General features: G+C 45.9%; 2 protein-coding genes across 18 annotated transcripts in view; both read left to right on the top strand.

The window, feature by feature from the left end:
* The window catches only part of SLC35E2B (solute carrier family 35 member E2B), a 29,523-nt gene extending 20,989 nt beyond the window's left edge, over positions 1-8,534 (top strand). For 3 of the 11 annotated variants that reach the window (XR_014551645.1, XR_014551649.1, XR_014551654.1), the window contains exons 8-10: positions 157-302; positions 4,108-5,882; positions 5,929-8,534. Coding sequence is in view for 1 of the 11 variants with exons in the window: in XM_083628844.1 (XP_083484970.1) it covers positions 157-302; positions 4,108-4,357 (396 nt within the window). In the remaining 10 variants the exon portion in view is untranslated. Of the gene's footprint in view, positions 1-156; positions 303-4,107 lie in introns of all 11 variants that reach the window. The other 8 variants (XR_014551646.1, XR_014551650.1, XR_014551652.1 and 5 more) reach the window with 4 other exon arrangements.
* A 1,578-nt stretch (positions 8,535-10,112) lies between these two features.
* LOC310769367 (cyclin-dependent kinase 11B) overlaps positions 10,113-17,572 on the top strand; it is a 33,408-nt gene continuing 25,948 nt past the window's right edge. For 3 of the 7 annotated variants that reach the window (XR_014551621.1, XM_083628633.1, XM_083628632.1), the window contains exons 1-5: positions 10,113-10,239; positions 12,133-12,260; positions 14,478-14,593; positions 15,506-15,630; positions 16,888-17,026. Coding sequence is in view for 5 of the 7 variants with exons in the window: in XM_083628633.1 (XP_083484759.1) it covers positions 12,150-12,260; positions 14,478-14,593; positions 15,506-15,630; positions 16,888-17,026 (491 nt within the window). In the remaining 2 variants the exon portion in view is untranslated. The remainder of the gene's footprint in view (positions 10,240-12,132; positions 12,261-14,477; positions 14,594-15,505; positions 15,631-16,887; positions 17,027-17,572) is intronic. The other 4 variants (XM_083628635.1, XM_083628634.1, XM_083628637.1 and 1 more) reach the window with 2 other exon arrangements.

The following is a 17,572-nucleotide window of genomic DNA, read 5'->3' as shown; positions in this document are numbered from 1 at the left end:
CAATAATACTGAGCTTAGGTGATCAATGGTTTTACTCAGTACAGGCAGCTTCCTGCATTTCCTTACTTTTCAGCGATCCCTTTTCTGTGCGTTTTAATGAAGCCTTCACTGCCTCTCATCTATCTTCCTCTTTCTTTTTCTTTCCTTTCTTCTTAGGACGTGCCAGTAATTGGGAGAAGCGGGAAGAGCTTCCAGTACAACCAGGACGTCGTCGTGCTGCTTCTGATAGACGGAGTGCTGTTTCATCTCCAAAGTGTTACGGCCTATGCCTTGATGGGGAAGATTTCCCCTGTGACTTTCAGGTTAAGAATCCCCCTTGCATTTTGTCTTGGGTTTTTTGAAAAAAAGGTGTGTGTGTGTGTGTGCGTGTGTATTTCAAGTAAGTTTTTATTGTTTTCCTTACATATTCTTTTCCAACAAATTGTAATAACACCATACACTCCCTTTGACTCTGCCGAGTCGCGACCCCCCTCCCTCCCCACAACTGGTATATTTAACCCCTTTCCATCGCGCACATCGTTCTCATATTAGTACTATTATACATTGGAGGTATTATGTCAATCCTGCTAGTGTCTTAACCTCTTTACAGTTCTTCTTTAAATATTCAATAAATTTACTCCAGTTATTTTGGTATCTTTGATCTCCCTGGTCCCAGATCCTCCCTGACAGTTTGGCAAGTTCTGCATATTCTGTCAACTTCACCTGCCACCCCTGGATAGTTGGTATATCTTGTACTTTCCATCTTTGGGCCAGAAGGGTTCTCGCAGCAGCTGTAGCATACATGAACAAATTTTGATCTCCCATTTTAATTTCTGTTCCTATTAAGCCTAATAGACACGCTTCCGGTCTTTTGGGGAAAGTATATCTAAATATTTTTTTGAGTTCATTATAAATTGATTCCCATTTTTTTTTTTACCTTATCACAGGTCCACCACATATGAAAATAGTCCCCATCTGCCTTTTTACATTTCCAACATTTTCTTTCTTTTTTCCTATACATTTTGGCTAATTTTACTGGCGTCAAATGCCATCTATACATAATTTTTAGCAAGTTTTCCTTTAAAACCATGCATCCTGTAAATCTCGAACCCTCCTTCCATAATCTTTTCCACGCATCCAATTCAATGTTATGCCCAATATTGATTGCCCATTTTATCATTGATTCCTTTACTTCTTCGTCTTTTGTATACCATTCTAGCAATAAACTATACATTCTTGATAAAATTTTATCTTTACAGTCTATTAACTCGATTTGGAATTTCGATTTTTTATATTCGAACCCATTTCTCTTTTTATCTTCCTTTAATAAGTCACTAATCTGGTGGTATTGCAGCCACCCTGTTAACATCTTTTCGATTTGGTCATATGGTTTAAGTTTTATTGCTTGGTCTGTTCTCCTAGTAATATCCTCATATGTTACTCTTTCCCCTTCCATGTTTGCTTTTTTTGTTGTCGGCACCTCAATTGGTGATATCCACCATGGTGTCTTTCTTTCCAGGAGGTTTTTATTCCGATCCCATACTTCATATAAAGATTTCCTAATCACATGGTTTAAAAAACCTTTATGTACCTTTACTTTGTTATACCATAGGTACGAATGCCAACCGTATCTATTGTCATGGCCCTCTAGATCTAATAGGTCAGTGTTTTCTAAAGTCAGCCAATCTTTTAACCATACCAAGCATGAAGCTTCATAATATAAAGTCAAGTCCGGTAAATCAAAACCTCCTCTCTCTTTCTTATCTACTAGTATCTTCATTTTTATCCTTGGCCTTTTCCCCTGCCAGACAAATTTCGCTAATTTTTTTTGCCAATCCTTAAATTGTCCTATCCCTTTTACCACTGGTATTGCTTGAAATAGAAATAACAATCTAGGTAGTATATTCATTTTTATCACAGAGATTCTGCCTAATAATGACAATTTTAGTCTGCTCCATATATCCATATCTTTCTTAATTTCTTTCCATACCACCTCATAGTTGTCCTTGTACAGGTTTATATTTTTTGTTGTCATCCAAATTCCTAAATATTTTATTTTTTTAGCTATCACGATCCCTGAGTCTGCTTGTAATTCTTCCATCTCTTCTTTCTTCAAAATTTTTGCTAGCATTTTCGTCTTGTTTTTGTTGAGTTTAAACCCTGATACCTTCCCAAACTCTTCCATTCTTTTTATTGCCTCTTTCACACTCTTTGTGTGCATATATTTAAACAATGGATTTCGTTGCCTTTTTGACCAGAGATTGGTCTCTTATGGAGACTTACACCAGGTGACCACTGGCAGTAGGTTGCGATTACTGCCTGGTAGGTCAACCCTAAGGGTGTGGAGGGTGGCCTTTTCAGTGGTGGCTCCCCATCTGTGGAATGCTTGCCCCAGGGAGACCCGCCTGGAGCCATCCTTGTCCATCTGCAGATGCCAGACTAAGGCCTTTGGTTAATTAACACGGTCTCCCATGGTGGTGTTTGTATTTTCATAAAGTGGGTAGGACTTTGCAATTGGATGAGTGTTTTATGGGTTTTGAAAGTTTTAAAAGTTTTCTGGTTCTAATTTGCTTTAATTTTGTTGTAGTTTATCTTGTCAAGTTGCTCTGGCGTTTTGTCTTCAGCATAAAGTGACTGATGAATGTTAATACCAACAGCGAATAATAATAGGTTGCTGGATAATTTGCAGTACATGGGCAAAGGTCTCCTTATTTACTTGCTATTTTAACGAGCAAGAAAGACAGCATAGTGGGGTGCAAGGTCTGCCAACGTGGTGCCCGTGGGCACAATCAACCTGATTAGCCCTTCCCTATATTGGAAGCTGAAGCTTAACAATGGTCATGGAGCAGAAGAGCCAGGGCTAAAACTCCTGAATGCAAACATTTAATTTGGCCCTTGTGGGGGACTGGAGGGGGCATAGCTCAGTGGTCGAGCATCTGCTTTGGAAGCAGAAGGTCTCCTGTTCAATTCGCCATTTTATCTCCAGGTAGGTCTAGCATTTCATACAACCCCATGAGTCTCCCCGGAGCATAATGTGGGCCCCATACGTTTCAAGCACCGCTATACCACTTTAAATGGTCACGGCTTCCCCCAAGGGATCCTGGGAGCTGTAGTTTGCAAAGGGTGCTGCAAGTTGTTAAAAAGTAAAGGGGCCCCGACCATTAGGTCCAGTTGTGGCCAACTCTGGGTTTGCGGTGCTCATCTCGCTTTACTGGCCAAGGGAGCCGGCGTACAGCTTCTGGGTCATGTGGCCAGCATGACTAAGCCACTTCTGGTGAACCAGAGCAGAGCACGGAAACGCCGTTTACCTTCCCGCCAGAGCGGTACCTATTTATCTACTTGCACTTTGACGTGCTTTCGAACTGCTAGGTTGGGAGCAGCAGGGACTGAGCAACGGGAGCTCACCCCGTCGTGGGGATTTGAACCACCGACCTTCTGATCGGCAAGTCCTAGGCTCTGTAGTTTAACCCACAGCGCCACCCGCGTCCCTTATTCTGCAAGTTGTTAGGAGAGCCCTATTCTCTTCACAGAGCTACACTTCACAGAGTATCCTGGGAAGGAGGATTGATTGATTGATTGATTGATTGATTGATTGATGGATGGATTGATAAACCACTTTGGGTCGTGCACCTTTGTGAGGGCGAAGAAAGCCATAAATGGCTGTAAACTGCTGGGTCTGGCCGATAAAACTCAGGAGCCAGGAGGAGATAAGAGTCCCATGATTTATTACTTTACAAGCAATAGGTTCAGCAGGTAACCCACAGAAATCTGAACGCTGTCCTGGGGGGCCATTTATAAGTTTCTTACACAAAGGATTCCAAATTCTTCCAGTCATATGCATAGAAACATTTCCCATTACATCATCATTTTCTTCAAGCGATAGGCTATGAATTTGGAGGCCCCTGGGGTCTCCCCTCAAGGGGAAGGGGGGATCTATTAACAGCTCTTGGCACCCTTAACAAGCTACAGCTCCTGGGATTATTTGGTGGGGAAAGGCCTGACTGTTGAAAGCAATGTGATGGATGCAGCCCTACAGTTCTCCGTCTCACCCAGTCTGTTGACGTGCTCTGGGAGCCTAGCTCTGTTTTCTGACCTTGTTTCTTACTCCATCTTCCTCTCCTTTTCCAGCGTTGCCAGCACGGTGAAGCACGCCCTGTCCATCTGGCTGAGCATCATTGTGTTTGGCAACAAGATCACCAGCCTCTCGGCCATCGGGACTGTCCTGGTGACGATTGGGGTTCTGCTCTATAACAAGGCCAAGCAGCACCAGCAAGAGACCATTCAGAGCCTGGCAGCAGCTTCTCCTCCCCAGGCTTCCCAGAGCTTGAACGAAGACACCGAACCACTGATTTCCAAGGACTTGAAGCCCTACGAATGAGGCCACCCTCTGTCCCCCTGCCACAACTTTGCTGCAGAGAAGCATGGGGTGTTTTTATTGGGGTTGGGGTGTAGATCATACAATCCCAGCAATTAATGGGGCTGTGGGCACTTGGTGGGGGCAAGGCCTTTTTTCTGCGGTTGAGAAAATGAGTTGCACGTCAACATACACAGAGACAGAGAGAGCTCTTTGAGAAGTGGATGTATAGAATGGAAACGTATGGACTTTGGACTCTGTCTAAAGAGCGTGCAAAATGTCAGGCGGTTGCTTGGGGCCCAGCCTCCACCAAAGCAATGTGAAATACAGCAAGTTTCCCCATTGTTGGCACAGCGCCGCCGACCCATCTCTTCCGTTGCAGGGACTTGAGCTGAAACGTCTGCGTTTCGAAAAGACTATGAAGCAATGGTCAGTGGGGATAGGGGAAGGTCAGCCACCACTTCAGCCCAAAAGCCCAGGACGGTCAAGAGCGTTGTTTTCTGGAGATTCAAAACCAGCAAAAGGTGGACCGGTTTGGGGCTGTGGGGATTCTTAACCACTAGCATGTTGCGTGACAGATGTGCACCCCATCATCCCCGAGCCCCAAACACACAATGGACTGAAAAGGGGGGATACCACTGTCTCTCACTTTGTCTTATTGGGAAAACCCTCCAGAGACCTTTCAGCCATCAAAGAGATGATATCATCAGTTCTGATAGCAATCCTCCACACACACACACACACACACACACACACACACAATTTTGGTAGCCATCTTCTTTTACACACACACACACACCCCAAGTTTAATTTCTAGGTGCCTTCCGAAGTGAAATGTACGTTATTAAAAGCATGGCTGGGAAATATTTTGCACTAGAGGTCAGGTAGGTGGGCAGCTTTGAACGTCTTATCTCAACCCACCTTCAGTTTTGAGACTGTGTAGGTAGGCAATAAATAACAGACTCTTGGAAAATGTGGGGGTACCAGCTTGATACACATAGCAAAGCTTGCTTCTGAGAATTATGAATTGGGAACCAAAGGAAGGAGAAGCAGGGTCCCTTTTGTTTTAAATGGAAGAAAGAAAAATAAGGGGAAAATGGCAGAGGTGTTCCTACCTTCTCATGAGGTTTCAGGTTAGTTCACAAGGTTGTAACAGCGGGGTGGGGGGTTGGGACACTGGGGTTTTCCAGTTCTGTTCTGGGTCAATGGCTGTAGTCCACAACTAGCACAGCCAGAAATTTGCATTGAGAAGGAAGCAGAGGCTGGTGGGTTGTAGCCCCTGCTTGCCCTACTTAGAGGAGACCCACCAAAGTTAATAAGCAGGACTCGCTTATTTCACTGAGTCTTCTCTGAGTAGAGCTAAAGTTGGATGCAGCCCACAGGAGTAAAGGAAGCTGATTCATACTGTGTCGGCTCAGTGTTGTCTGCACTGACAGGCAGCAACTCCATTTTTCAGACAGGACTGTTCCCAGTCTTACCTGGAGATTCCAGGGGTTGAACCTTAGGCATGCAAAGCAGATGCTGTAACACCTGAGCTGCATCCTGCCAGGTAGAAGGTGACAGGAATGACTCTCTGCCTGCGAACTCACTAGTAGACAGAAAGTGACAGGACAGACTCTCTGCCTGCAAACTCACAAGTAGACAGCAGCAAGCCAGCATACAGTGGTCTAAGATTTGGCATGATTTTGAGTAGGTTTGCATGAAATTTTGTACACCACCTTGCAAGGACAATTGCACCCTAAAAGGCATTTTATAAGTTACATACAGTGCCGTCCTAATGATGTCTACTCAGAAGTAAGCCTTCCTTAATTCAGTGGGGCTTCCTCCCAGGTAGGCACGGTATAGGATTGCAGCCTGTAAGAATGAATTAAAATAGGTCTTTGCTATCTATGTTTTGTGCTGGATAGAACGGGAAAGAGGGAGAGAGCCCATAAGCTAGGACCTCCCCGGCCCACAGAGATGTGGTTGCAAATGGCAGAGTAAACAGGCTTAACTTTAGGGTTGCGCTGCCCAATACTGTTTAGTATTGTGTTACATTTCAGCAGGGACACCTGCCCTTTTGCAAAAAAAGCGGAAAAAAGAAAGCTGTGTGTCATGAGCCACAAGAACACCAGCCACGTTGCTACAGCTCAACGGAGGCTGGTCCATCTGGGCGTGTTGCCCCACCAACCTCAGCCGGCCGCCACCTGCCTGCCTTCTTACTTACAGCAAGACCGGGAGGTGGTAGTGGTTGTCATTCTCAGTGTTTCCTCTGGAGACAAAACAAGAATTGGCTGGCTCTGGCTGCCATTGGCTCTGGCGCCACCTACTGTTGGGCTCCCTGCTTTCCGCCCTACCAGACACTACTGGCAGGACTGGCAGCTGGTAAATTTTTACCCAAGTCTGCCAATCACCAGCTAGTTTAACATCGCCATCCTATGCATGCCTACTAAGAAATAAGCCTCGCTGAGTTATTCAGGGCTTACTCCCGGGTATGTGTGTATAGGATTGCTGCCAAAGTGAAACGCAACCATAGCTGTGAAGACAAGCATTTTGTCCATTACAGATGTTAGACCCGCATATCACAGTAGGTGCCACTTTAGGGGGTGTTCACTCCCACGTGTAAGAGAAATAGGAGTACCTCTTTCAAGCTGACATATTTTTGTGTGTTATCAGTATTTCATGCTGTAGTTGTGTGTGTTTTTAATTAGCCATGCGATGAACGGGGGAACCTTTTTTAAAAAAAACTTATCAGAAAGCTTTTCGTCGGGTAAGCAAATCAATTAACTGATACTAAACATTTAACAACTGAATGTTTGGTCGAGGAGTTGCCAACTTTTTCAGGCCTGTCTGTGCCACTGCCTCCAGTCACCTTTTCCCCTGTTCAGCCCTGCCCTCAAGGGCCAGAAATAGAGAACGTGTGTATTTGCATACTTTGTTTTTTCCCGTTTTTTTCCGATCTGTAAAAGTCAGATCCGGTAGAAGAGCCTTGAAAAGAGTTGAAAGAGGAAGTGGGAAAGAGCGCCTCTCTATCAGCATCCTCCTTCAGCTCTATGTATCTTTCAAAGTGGGGGTAGGGAGGGAAGGTAACCACCCTCACCAGCTTGTGACAGAGGAAACAGTGAGTGGATAGGGCAAGGGGCTCAGAGGCTTTTGGAGTGCCTGAAGACCTCAAGAGCCCTATGATGCCTGCGGGTGTCATGTTGGCAACTGGTGGTTTAATCACTAAGCATTCCAGCACGAATCCTTATAAACAGCATGTCTGTGTTTCAGCATTGCATGGGCTTTGCAATAAGAATGGCCTCAAATGGTCAGGTTCAGGATGGTTGTACTAATCTATAAGATACCTCATCCCACGAGCCCTGCCTCAGCCTCTGGGCTGCCCAGAAAGAGGCACAGCCTAGCTATAGACAAAACTGGTTTAGCCACAGATACCTCCCCTAGCAATCATGGGAAAGGTAGTTCCAAGAAACAAATTTCTAAGAGAATCGACATAATTCTCGGCCCTCTTGTCAAGCTACAATTTCCAAGTCTACCAGGGAAACAGTGACAGTTAAGCCCCTCATAGCCATCAAACCAATTTACGTCTGTGGTGTGGAACAGTGCTTTTCCACTAAGTCCCTAGTTGATGGTGGACTGCAATTCCCACTGTCCTTGACTGCTGCCACAGTTGGCCAGGAATGATGGGAGTTGTAGTCCAGCATGATCTGGGGACCCCTAAGGTAGTCAGTGTTTGATGGTGTTTTAATCAAAGATGATTTTTCTGGGAAACGCCTGCAATTTAGATAATAGTTCACATTTGTTGTCCAGAAAATGACAAGATGGTTTTTTCCTGCGGAAACTTGAACACACAATCTCTCATGGGTGCTTTTTAATTTTTTTTGTGACGGGGCCAAACTTTAAGTATATTGGGGTACCAATATGAGAATAAAAGTGTATGCAATACATAATTGAGTATGTTCACTCTTCCAGTATTGACTTAATGTGGAACGTCCACCCGCTTTATAAACCTGCTTTCAAGCACAACCGATTTAATGTAACTGTGATCCGCTTAAAGTCTCCAAATGGACCGATCCTGTGGATGAGCTTTTGCTACCTGCGTAAGAGGCAAAAATAAAAGCTGCAATGTTATTGTTGTTTTGTAAAGGAAAGAAACCTGTACATAATCCTGTTTTTGTTCACTGCATCTTCTAAGAATTCTCCTTTGGTAAATAAAAACAAATGTTTTGCTCTCTGTTTAATTATCCTGTCTACATGAGCTGAGGGAAAGAGCAGGGCTGGGGTGGTGAGGGAGGCGGGAGGCCAAATGTGGTGAACCCTCCCTCCACAAAGGGGGTGGGAGGATTTGGTGGGTGCCTCTCAATCCCCACCCGCCCTGATATGTCTCAATTTTGCCCAAACCAAAGGTGTCAACCTTAGCCCAGGTTCAGTTCCCCCAGCATCTCCAGGTAGGGCTGGGAGAGAGACGTCTGAAATCCTGGAGAGCTGCAGCCTGTCAGTGTAGACAATGCTGAGCTATATGGATCAATGGTCTCCACATTAGGCAGCTTTGTATGTTCTTATGAAACAAAATTAAGGTAGTATAGTTATCCCTATCCATTAGCAAGTAAAATTATCTCCCTACAATTCAGAAAGGAATCTCCCTCTGAAGCATTCTTTTGTGAAATCCGTCTCTGGGAGAATTGAACGAGAGCAAAACAAACTGTTGAGCTGCCAATAAGCATAGGATGGCATCCAACTTAAAAATAGGAACAAGCCACATGTACACACAGAGAGAACCTGAATTTGAAATACCTGCAGGCCTTTTTTCTTCCCAGCCATAATTAAATGCAAATAGAAGGGGAAGAAATGGAGGCAGTGAGAGATTTTACTTTCTTGGGCTCCATGATCACTGCAGATGGTGACAGCAGCCACAAAATTAAAAGACGCCTGCTTCTTGGGAGAAAAGCAATGACAAACTTAGAGAGCATCTTAAAAAGCAGAGACATAACCTTGCCAACAAAGGTCCGTATAGTTAAAGCTATGGTTTTCCCAGTAGTGATGTATGGAAGTGAGAGCTGGACCATCAAGAAGGCTGATTGCCAAAGAATTGATGCTTTTGAATTCTGGTGCTGGAGGAGACTCTTGAGAGTCCCATGGACTGCAAGAAGATCAAACCTATCCATTCTGAAGGAAATCAGCCCTGAATGCTCACTGGAAGGACAGATCCTGAAGCTGAGGCTCCAATACTTTGGCCACCTCATGAGAAGAGAAGACTCCCTGGAAAAGCCCCTGATGTTGGGAAAGATGGAGGGCACAAGGAGAAGGGGACGACAGAGGACGAGATGGTTGGACAGTGTTCTCGAAGCTACCAGCATGAGTCTGACCAAACTGCGGGAGGCAGTGGAAGACAGGAGTGCCTGGCGTGCTCTGGTCCATGGGGTCACGAAGAGTCGGACACGACTAGACGACTGAACAACAACAATACTGTTTTATCCATTGATTTTCGTGGGCAGTTCTCCCTTAATTCCACAGCTGGGGGTGGTTTTATTTGGAGTGGGGAGCCATAAAAAAAACAACACCCTGGAAGTTAGGGAGCCTTTATAAGTCCATACTTTATGCATCTCTATAGAAATTGTGCATTGATGTCCACAAGAAAACGCTTGATTTCCGTCTTGGAGCTGGGAGGCTTAGTGGACCCAGAAGTACGTTACCCCTTCTTAGGTCTATTCGAAAGTCTACGGGCTTCCGGCTGACGTTCTGTGAACGTCCACAAGCGGATGGGCCTCTCCCTTTAACTGTCCCCGGGCCGGGCCGGGAACTTCCCCTTTCCGGTGACGTAACGGACCCGCGCCGGAAGAAATGCGTGCGCCACGCGTCGCGCTTCCGGGCACTGCATCCCCGGCAAGTGGGTCGTGGAGGCGGTGGCGGTAGGGGCGACAGGGAAGGTAAGGGAGGGTCGAAGGCGGGGAGGCTGCGGCTGCGGTGGGCCGCCTTCCCTTCCCCGCTCCCCCGGGGCCGGGGGCCGGGTTTCAGAGGGGAGGGAAGCGGGGTTTCCTGTGGCGGGGAAGGTGGGCCGTGGTAGGGCGGCCTGCCTTGCCGGGGTGGCGTGTTGTGGGGCTAGGCCTCCCTTGCAGCGGGTGGTGGTGAGGCACCCTCTCGAGCTCTCCTTATTTTACTAGGATTTGGAGATTTTCTTCTTGGCTTCCTCCCAAGACGCTCGGAACTTCCTTCTCTGTCCAACCCCGTCCCACTTCATTCAAGTTCTGTTCACTTCATTCAAGTCCGGAGCCCCCGTTAGGGCTCTTGGTTGAGCGGGTGTTTTATTTATCTACCGTTATTTATTTATTAATTAAATTTATGTACCGCCCCTTCGCCAAGGGTCAAATTGCGGTTTACAATGTAAAAACGCGAAAGGGTATAGCCACAATGACAAAACCAAACAATAACATCCACCCCTATTCGAGCTTTTGGTCTTCCTGGTCCTGCCCTGTGCCATCACTACAAATACGATGCTGTATGGGGTTTTGGGGTTTTGTGTGTGCGTAAAGCTGCAAAATTCAAAGGCTAGCTTTTTCTTTTAAGGAACTTTTGATGGTGTGGTTTGTTCGTGGTCACTGCACTTGCTGAAATTCCTAGTTCTAGTACAGCTGAGCAGGGGCCATGCCTTCTGAATCCCTTTAACAATGTTGCATTTGGGGCAAACTGCTTGTGGAGGCTGTTGCCCACCAGTCGATGATATATGGGGAGGAAACAGCTTGAAGGAGTGGGGGCTGCGTGCATCACGTTCCAAAAGCCCCAGGTTTAAACTTTTGTCCTTCCTATTATAATATGTGTTGGAATCCCTTGGTCCTACAGATGTTGTTGAACTACAAAACCCATCTTCCCTGGCCATTGGCTGTGTTTTCTAGGGCTGATGTGAGATGTAGTTCAGCAATGCCTGCAGGGCCAAAAGTTCCCGGTGTCTGAGTTTAAATAATTAGGTAGCAGGTGATGGGAGAAACTCTCTTCCTGAGAGGCTACAGAGCTGTTCAAAGGAGACAATAGCTGTGATAGGAGAATCAGGTGACTGACGTGCTCCAAGGCAGCTTTCAATGACCCTATTAATAAATGAATGCTGTAGTTACATTATACTAGCAGCCTTGTACCCAGCGTTGCTTGGAAATTATATACAGTCATACCTTGGGTTAAATATGCTTCGAGTTGAGCGCATTCGAGTTGCGCTCCTCGGCAACCCGGAAGTAAAGGAGCGCATTACTTCCGGGTTTCGCCGCTTGCACATGTGCGGACGCTCAAAATGACGTCATGCGCAGAAGTGGCGAAAAGCGACGCGTGCATGCGCGCAGACATGCCATCACTAGTTACATTTACCTCTAGATGCGAACGGGGTTTCGGAACGGATCCCATTCGTATCTAGAGGTACCACTGTATAAACAACCCAAAACCAGTACATTGTTGAAACCAGTCATTAAAATCAGTGCAATTTTGAATGGTTCAGTCCACCATTTGAGTTCAAATGACCTTGTATCCAAACATAGACAAAAACTTGCTCTTTGAGCTCTTTCAAAAGTTTTGTTGCAATATCTTAGGAAGTGTCCAAATGCATAGGCAGCAGACGAGCAACTTTCTGAAATATATAGTAGATGTCTTCCATGATGCCAACCCAGCTAGCAAACTGGCCTGTTTGTTTGGGGCTAATTATAGTTTCCAAGTGCTTTTCAGAGGTGGCTGCAGGCAGAGTACCTTAACGGTAGTTTAAATCTTGGCGTTATTAAAATGTGGACAGACACGTCCATGATAGGGTAGCAGCAGCCTCATTTGATGGTTGTCTTTTCTTTTAGTGCCTTTTTAAACACAAATGGGTGATGAAAAGGAATCTTGGAAAGTGAAAACGTTAGATGAAATTCTTCAGGAGAAGAAACGTCGCAAGGAGCAAGAGGAGAAAGCAGACATAAAGCGCCTCAAAAATGTAAGCTGCCCTTCTAGAGCCAGTGCCTATAAGAGTATGTTTTCTTTTCCCTCATTTTCTTCCCCCCTCTCTAATTAGAACAAAGCTTCTTCTGGTATTCTCAGGCTGCAGTCCTGTGCACACCTGCTTGAAGTAACTGAGACTTGCTTCCAAGTGCGCACACATAGGATTGCATGTCTGGTGAAAGTCCTTTGTGCTAGTCGAGTACCACTCTCATGCTGACATTGTGCAGTTTAGAAAACAACCCAAACTTTGTTCCCCCACCTCTAATAAAGAGAAAGCATTCTATAGCTTGTTATAACCTGCTCCAGGATCTGCTGGTGAAGGGCAGGTAATAACCGTAATCTCCTCAGGGGGGGGGGTTCCTCCTAAATAATCTTTTGATTATTTCTATGTTATTATTTAATTTCTTTGCTGCCTAATAAATTAAAAAGATCTCTAAGCGGGGTACAGAAAACTGAAGCAACAACAGGCAACTTAAACTATTACAAAAATACACAGTTGCATATAAAAATGTTACATTGATATAAAATTACTAATGTATCTATACTTATACATCAGTTCATTTTCCTCCCGCCACACCCTCCGGGTTCTCACCCAGGGTCCCAACAAACACTCAGCTCAGCCACAAAAGTATCATAACAAGAAGAGTTCCTGCAAACAGAAGACATCGCCCTAGTCTCTTACTCTAGACTTGCTTTTTATGGGCTACTTTTATGGGATACTTCCTCAGGCTGCCCGCAGCTGTGTCCCATTTAGCTGCACTCTCCACACCCAGTTCCAGGTACAGCAGGTTTGTACTTTTGCAAACCTCAGTGTTGTTGTTGTTGTTTATTACCGTATTTTTCGCCCTATAGGGCGCACCTCGTTTTTTTGGGGGGGGGAAATAAATAAATAAAAAATATTCCCCCCCCCCAGCCGCGGGGCTGGGGCGGGGGAAGCCCGAGCTTCCCCCGACCCCAGCCCCCAGAACAGGCTGCTATCCGCAAGCCTTCATTTTTGGAGGGGAAAAAGTGTGTCCTATAGGGCGAAAAATACGGTACATTTATATACCGCCCTTCATCACAAGATATTAGGGCGGTTCACAGAACCAAACTGTCTTGCCAAAGGCAAGGTGGTTCTTTTAAAATGAGATTCAGAAGCAATACAAAATACACAAGTGAGTAAGAAGCCCTCAAGAAGCAGCAATGCGGCTCCCCCAGGTAGCCTCAGTTTGCATGGCCCTGCAGCCGATCAGTCCATGCATGAGCTTCAAAGAAACTCTGCCCAAACTGTCCAATTCTGTGTGGCTTCCAAGACTGACTACGTGCAGATCATCCATTAGCCACCCTCTCCCAATGCCTTACTTTCTCAAAACAATGTCCAACATCGAAGAAGGTACTCAGCACTATCCTCCGCAGCTGATTAAGGCAGCTGGGGGGGGGCTCTTCACCTCCTCCCAATGTCCTGTCTTTAATGCCCTGTTCTCAGGACATTAAAGATTGTTCTCACACCATTAAAAAACTTACCAAGAGTGAGGGAGTGGGAAGGAACAGAGGCAGGGAGGGTAACCATGTGAAACCACTAACTCCTCGATACATTTTTGTCTTCTGGATGCATTTCCCATATACAAACACAAGATAAAAACACAGTGTTCTGCCTAACCTGGCAAAATTATTGCAAAATAACTTTCACATTCACTTACCACCCCCCACATCATACTCATTAGCTTGTTCACAAACGTGCACATGCAGCAGCCAATTAACCCTTGCTTCCAGAAAGAAAGTGAATTGGATTGGAGGGTTCAAAATAATTGTCCACAGCAGCAGCGTGACACTACCCAGGTTGTAAATAAAAACCTGTTGGATTATGGTGGCATCCTACTTATGTGCACTGGTCCCCTGTGGTGAAAGAGTGCCTGCATGATCTTCTTTCCCCATTATACTCTGGTTCTACCCATTTGTCCAAAGTTCCCTGGAATATTTGTATGAAACATTCCATCAAAAGACACGTTAAGTAGCATCCTGGGATTACCTCCCCCCCCCCCGCCTTTGAAGTGAATATAGCACACAAATAGGTTTCCCCTTTTTAAATATCTGTGTTCTTTCCAATAGTACAACAAGCTCTCTGCCTCTGCTATGATCGGGTAACAAAGTTTTTGGGGGTAAAACTACGAATAATCTTTCACTGTGCACAATTTCTGAAAGCCAAAATGTGTGTTTCCCCCTATCGTCGTAGTCTGATGATCGGGACTCGAAGCGTGATTCCCTTGAAGAGGGAGAGCTGAGAGATCACCGCATGGAGATAACTATCCGGAATTCACCTTACAGGAGGGAAGACTCTATGGAAGACCGGTAGGAAAGCTACTAGCAGAGGGAGGGTTATTCTCTCACACCCACACGGTTTAATTACAATTAGTCAAACTTACCATATGATAGGAATGTGTATGGGGGTCTGGAACCCTTCCAGATATTCTTGGACTGCAACCCCTATCAACCTTGAACACTAGGCCTGATGGAGGTTGGAGGCTAGCAATATCTGGAGGGCCACAGATTCCTTTTCCCTGCATTGAAAGAAGGCAGATTTGTGATGGTGGTAGCTGGGAGCAATAAAGGCAAGTGATGGTCTACCTTAGGGATGGGGAGCTTGTGACCCTTCCAGATGTTGGACTGCAACTCTCACCATCCCTGACCATTGGCCATTCTGGCTGGGACTGATGGGAGTTCAGCAACATCTGGAGACTTCTGGTCTACAGAGATGTGGCCGTTACGATGGGCTGCACCTGAATTAGTAGGCTGGCAGATTCTAGTTCCAGCTTCCCTTCGCAGCTGGCTTTGCTTCATTGGCAGTCTTCCCTGTCATTGTCTTTGGGACCATCGCCTCTGCCTTCCACGATTGCGATACTGTTGCAGTGTGGTATACTTCATTTCTCATTTTTTAACAGCTGTGTTTTACTAAGCACTGTGCACAGATTAAAAGTCTTTGCTCTGCAGCTTGCATGATGAAAACAAGGTGGGGAGGGTTAAAATAAGCAACCCTGGGCATGTACTTTTAAAGTGACATAGTGATGACCAGCTTGAATAGAAGCGATTCAGGGGAGGGAAGAAGCCAATGAGCAGCTGGTTTCAGTTGCCACTGTCCCATCTCTCAGGCTGCTGTTGCCAGGCGCAGTGACTCCTGATAGACGACAGTAAATGAATGAACTCTTCTGCATACACACGATCCCTTTCCCATTCTCCCCCCCCCCCCATTGTTGTGGACTTCAGGGGAGAAGAGGACGACTCCCTGGCAATCAAACCCCCCCAGCAAATGTCACGGAAGGAGAGGGCACACCACAGAAAAGACGAGAAGAGGAAAGAGAAGCGGCGTCATCGCAGTCATTCGGCAGAAGGTACTCAGGTCGCTTCTTAGCATTTCCTCCTCAGTGTCTCCTAACCTCTGGTGTCCTTGGAAGAGGGTTGGTGTCTGGAACCCATCACACAATGATGAGTTCAGTTAAGGCAGCCTTCTATATACGCCCACAAAGTTTAGTAGCCAGCAGGCTCCCCTCCAGCCCACTTAGAGCGCAGCTAGCTAACTTACAGTTCGAGATTCTGATCTGGCCCTCAAGAATGATTTTTGCTGGCCCTTTAAGAACTCAGCAGTTTTTACTGGCAGTGGTAAGGGAAGTTCTTCAGCCATTGGCTCAGTTGCTCATCAGGTGACCGCTCCTACTTTTGACCACACCCCATTATGTTGCGCTAACCAATGAGCTGTAAACGGTGGACCTTCTCATCTTAGAGGCTAATAGCCTCTGTTTCCATCTCCGCCTTTCAGGGAGCATGGAAATGCAAAGGATTCTTAACAAGGTAGTTTAAAAAAGCTGTGGCTTCTACTGAGCCATTCCTTTTCCCTCTGCATTTCCATGCAGGTTGTGGAGGAAGAGACTTTCCTTCCTATGTAACTAGCCTGGGGACCAAGTGGAGGGGCTGATGTGCTCTGTCCCTCCTCCCCTCAGAGCACCCACTCACCTGCATGGAATCCCTGGTTGCCTATGGCAAGCAGTTGGATATATGAGCTGACCCTCCCCATGTAAGGTTGTCTGCTGAGACACCCCCAGCATACTTCAGGGTGTAAGCTCAGTCCATGTGGGGCACTGGGTCTTTTGGGCCTCACCATTGCTGTATGTTGACTGAGAACGCACCTTGGGTCTATCAGTTGTCTGCTGGCTAATAGGCCACCTGGTACCTTCTGGTTGCTGCCATCCATTAGGAGATTGCTGGACCATGTGCATGTTAACCCATCAAGAAGCTTCTTATGTTCTCAGGTGAGAGCTCGGAGCCAGGGTAGCTTTTACCCTGTATAAGTAGAGTAATACTGTTAACAGTGCCAGCTACAAAGTCACAAGGAAGGGAGAAGTTCCAACGTTCGTGGAAGTCAGCTTTAATTTTAAAAAGCCCTTTAACCTGATGGCTAATTTTAGCCATGGTGGCTTGTGGTTGTTGTTTTTTGTTTTAGCAGAGTGCCAAGAGAAATGATTCTTTCATAATCTGTGTTTCTCTCTCCTTCTCTTTTTCATCTGGTTCCTTTGCTCGTTTTACGACTACCGAATGCTGTTTGGGAGGGGGGGTAACGGTTTGGCCTTTTTTTTTTGTATCTCTATTATTAGGGAAGCATGCTAGGGTGAAAGAGAAGGAGCGCGAGCATGAACGTAGGAAAAGGCACCGCGAAGAGCAGGATAAGGCCCGCCGTGAATGGGAGAGGCAGAAAAGGAGGGAATTGGCTAGGGAGCATTCCCGGAGAGAGAGGTAAATCCCCCCCTGGCCCCGGAGCCCCAAATCCAGCATTTCCTCCCCAGAACCAACTTCGTAGGGACATTATGCAATCAGTCTAACAGCTGTACATCTGCTCCTTTGATTCTGTGCTTATGTCACCTGCCACTAAATAGCTGTCTGGGGCCCGTGATCACAAGAACTGCAGAGATGTGGCAATTTGCTTAACAGTGTAAATCAAGCACTTAACTGGTTTAACCGTGTAAGCAAAGGTGTGGGCTATTGGAATGTGGTATTATTTCCACGATGCTGCATAGGCAGCAGTTCCAAAAAAAGCTACAGACTGTGTTGTTGACTTAAGAATTTAGTTTCCTGGGACTACCTTTTTCTTGTAATGCAAACATAGGATCACTGTGATGAGTGGTTTCTTTAAAAAGTGGGTGGACAGTTCTTGGTAACATTGCAGAAACTATAGATGCAGTGGAATAATGGTTTGATGCAGCTCCCAGTTGTTAATTTGGGGTCATGGAGAGCTCCCCAGAAAAGCTGAACTAGACCATGGAAGCAAACTTATTGGTTTGA

This window comes from Podarcis filfolensis (assembly GCF_964270895.1).
Source record: "Podarcis filfolensis genome assembly, chromosome: 8".
NCBI classification, from domain to species: Eukaryota; Metazoa; Chordata; class Lepidosauria; order Squamata; family Lacertidae; genus Podarcis; species Podarcis filfolensis.
Note: the sequence above shows the minus strand (reverse complement) of the source record. Positions and strands in the feature narration are given on the sequence as shown.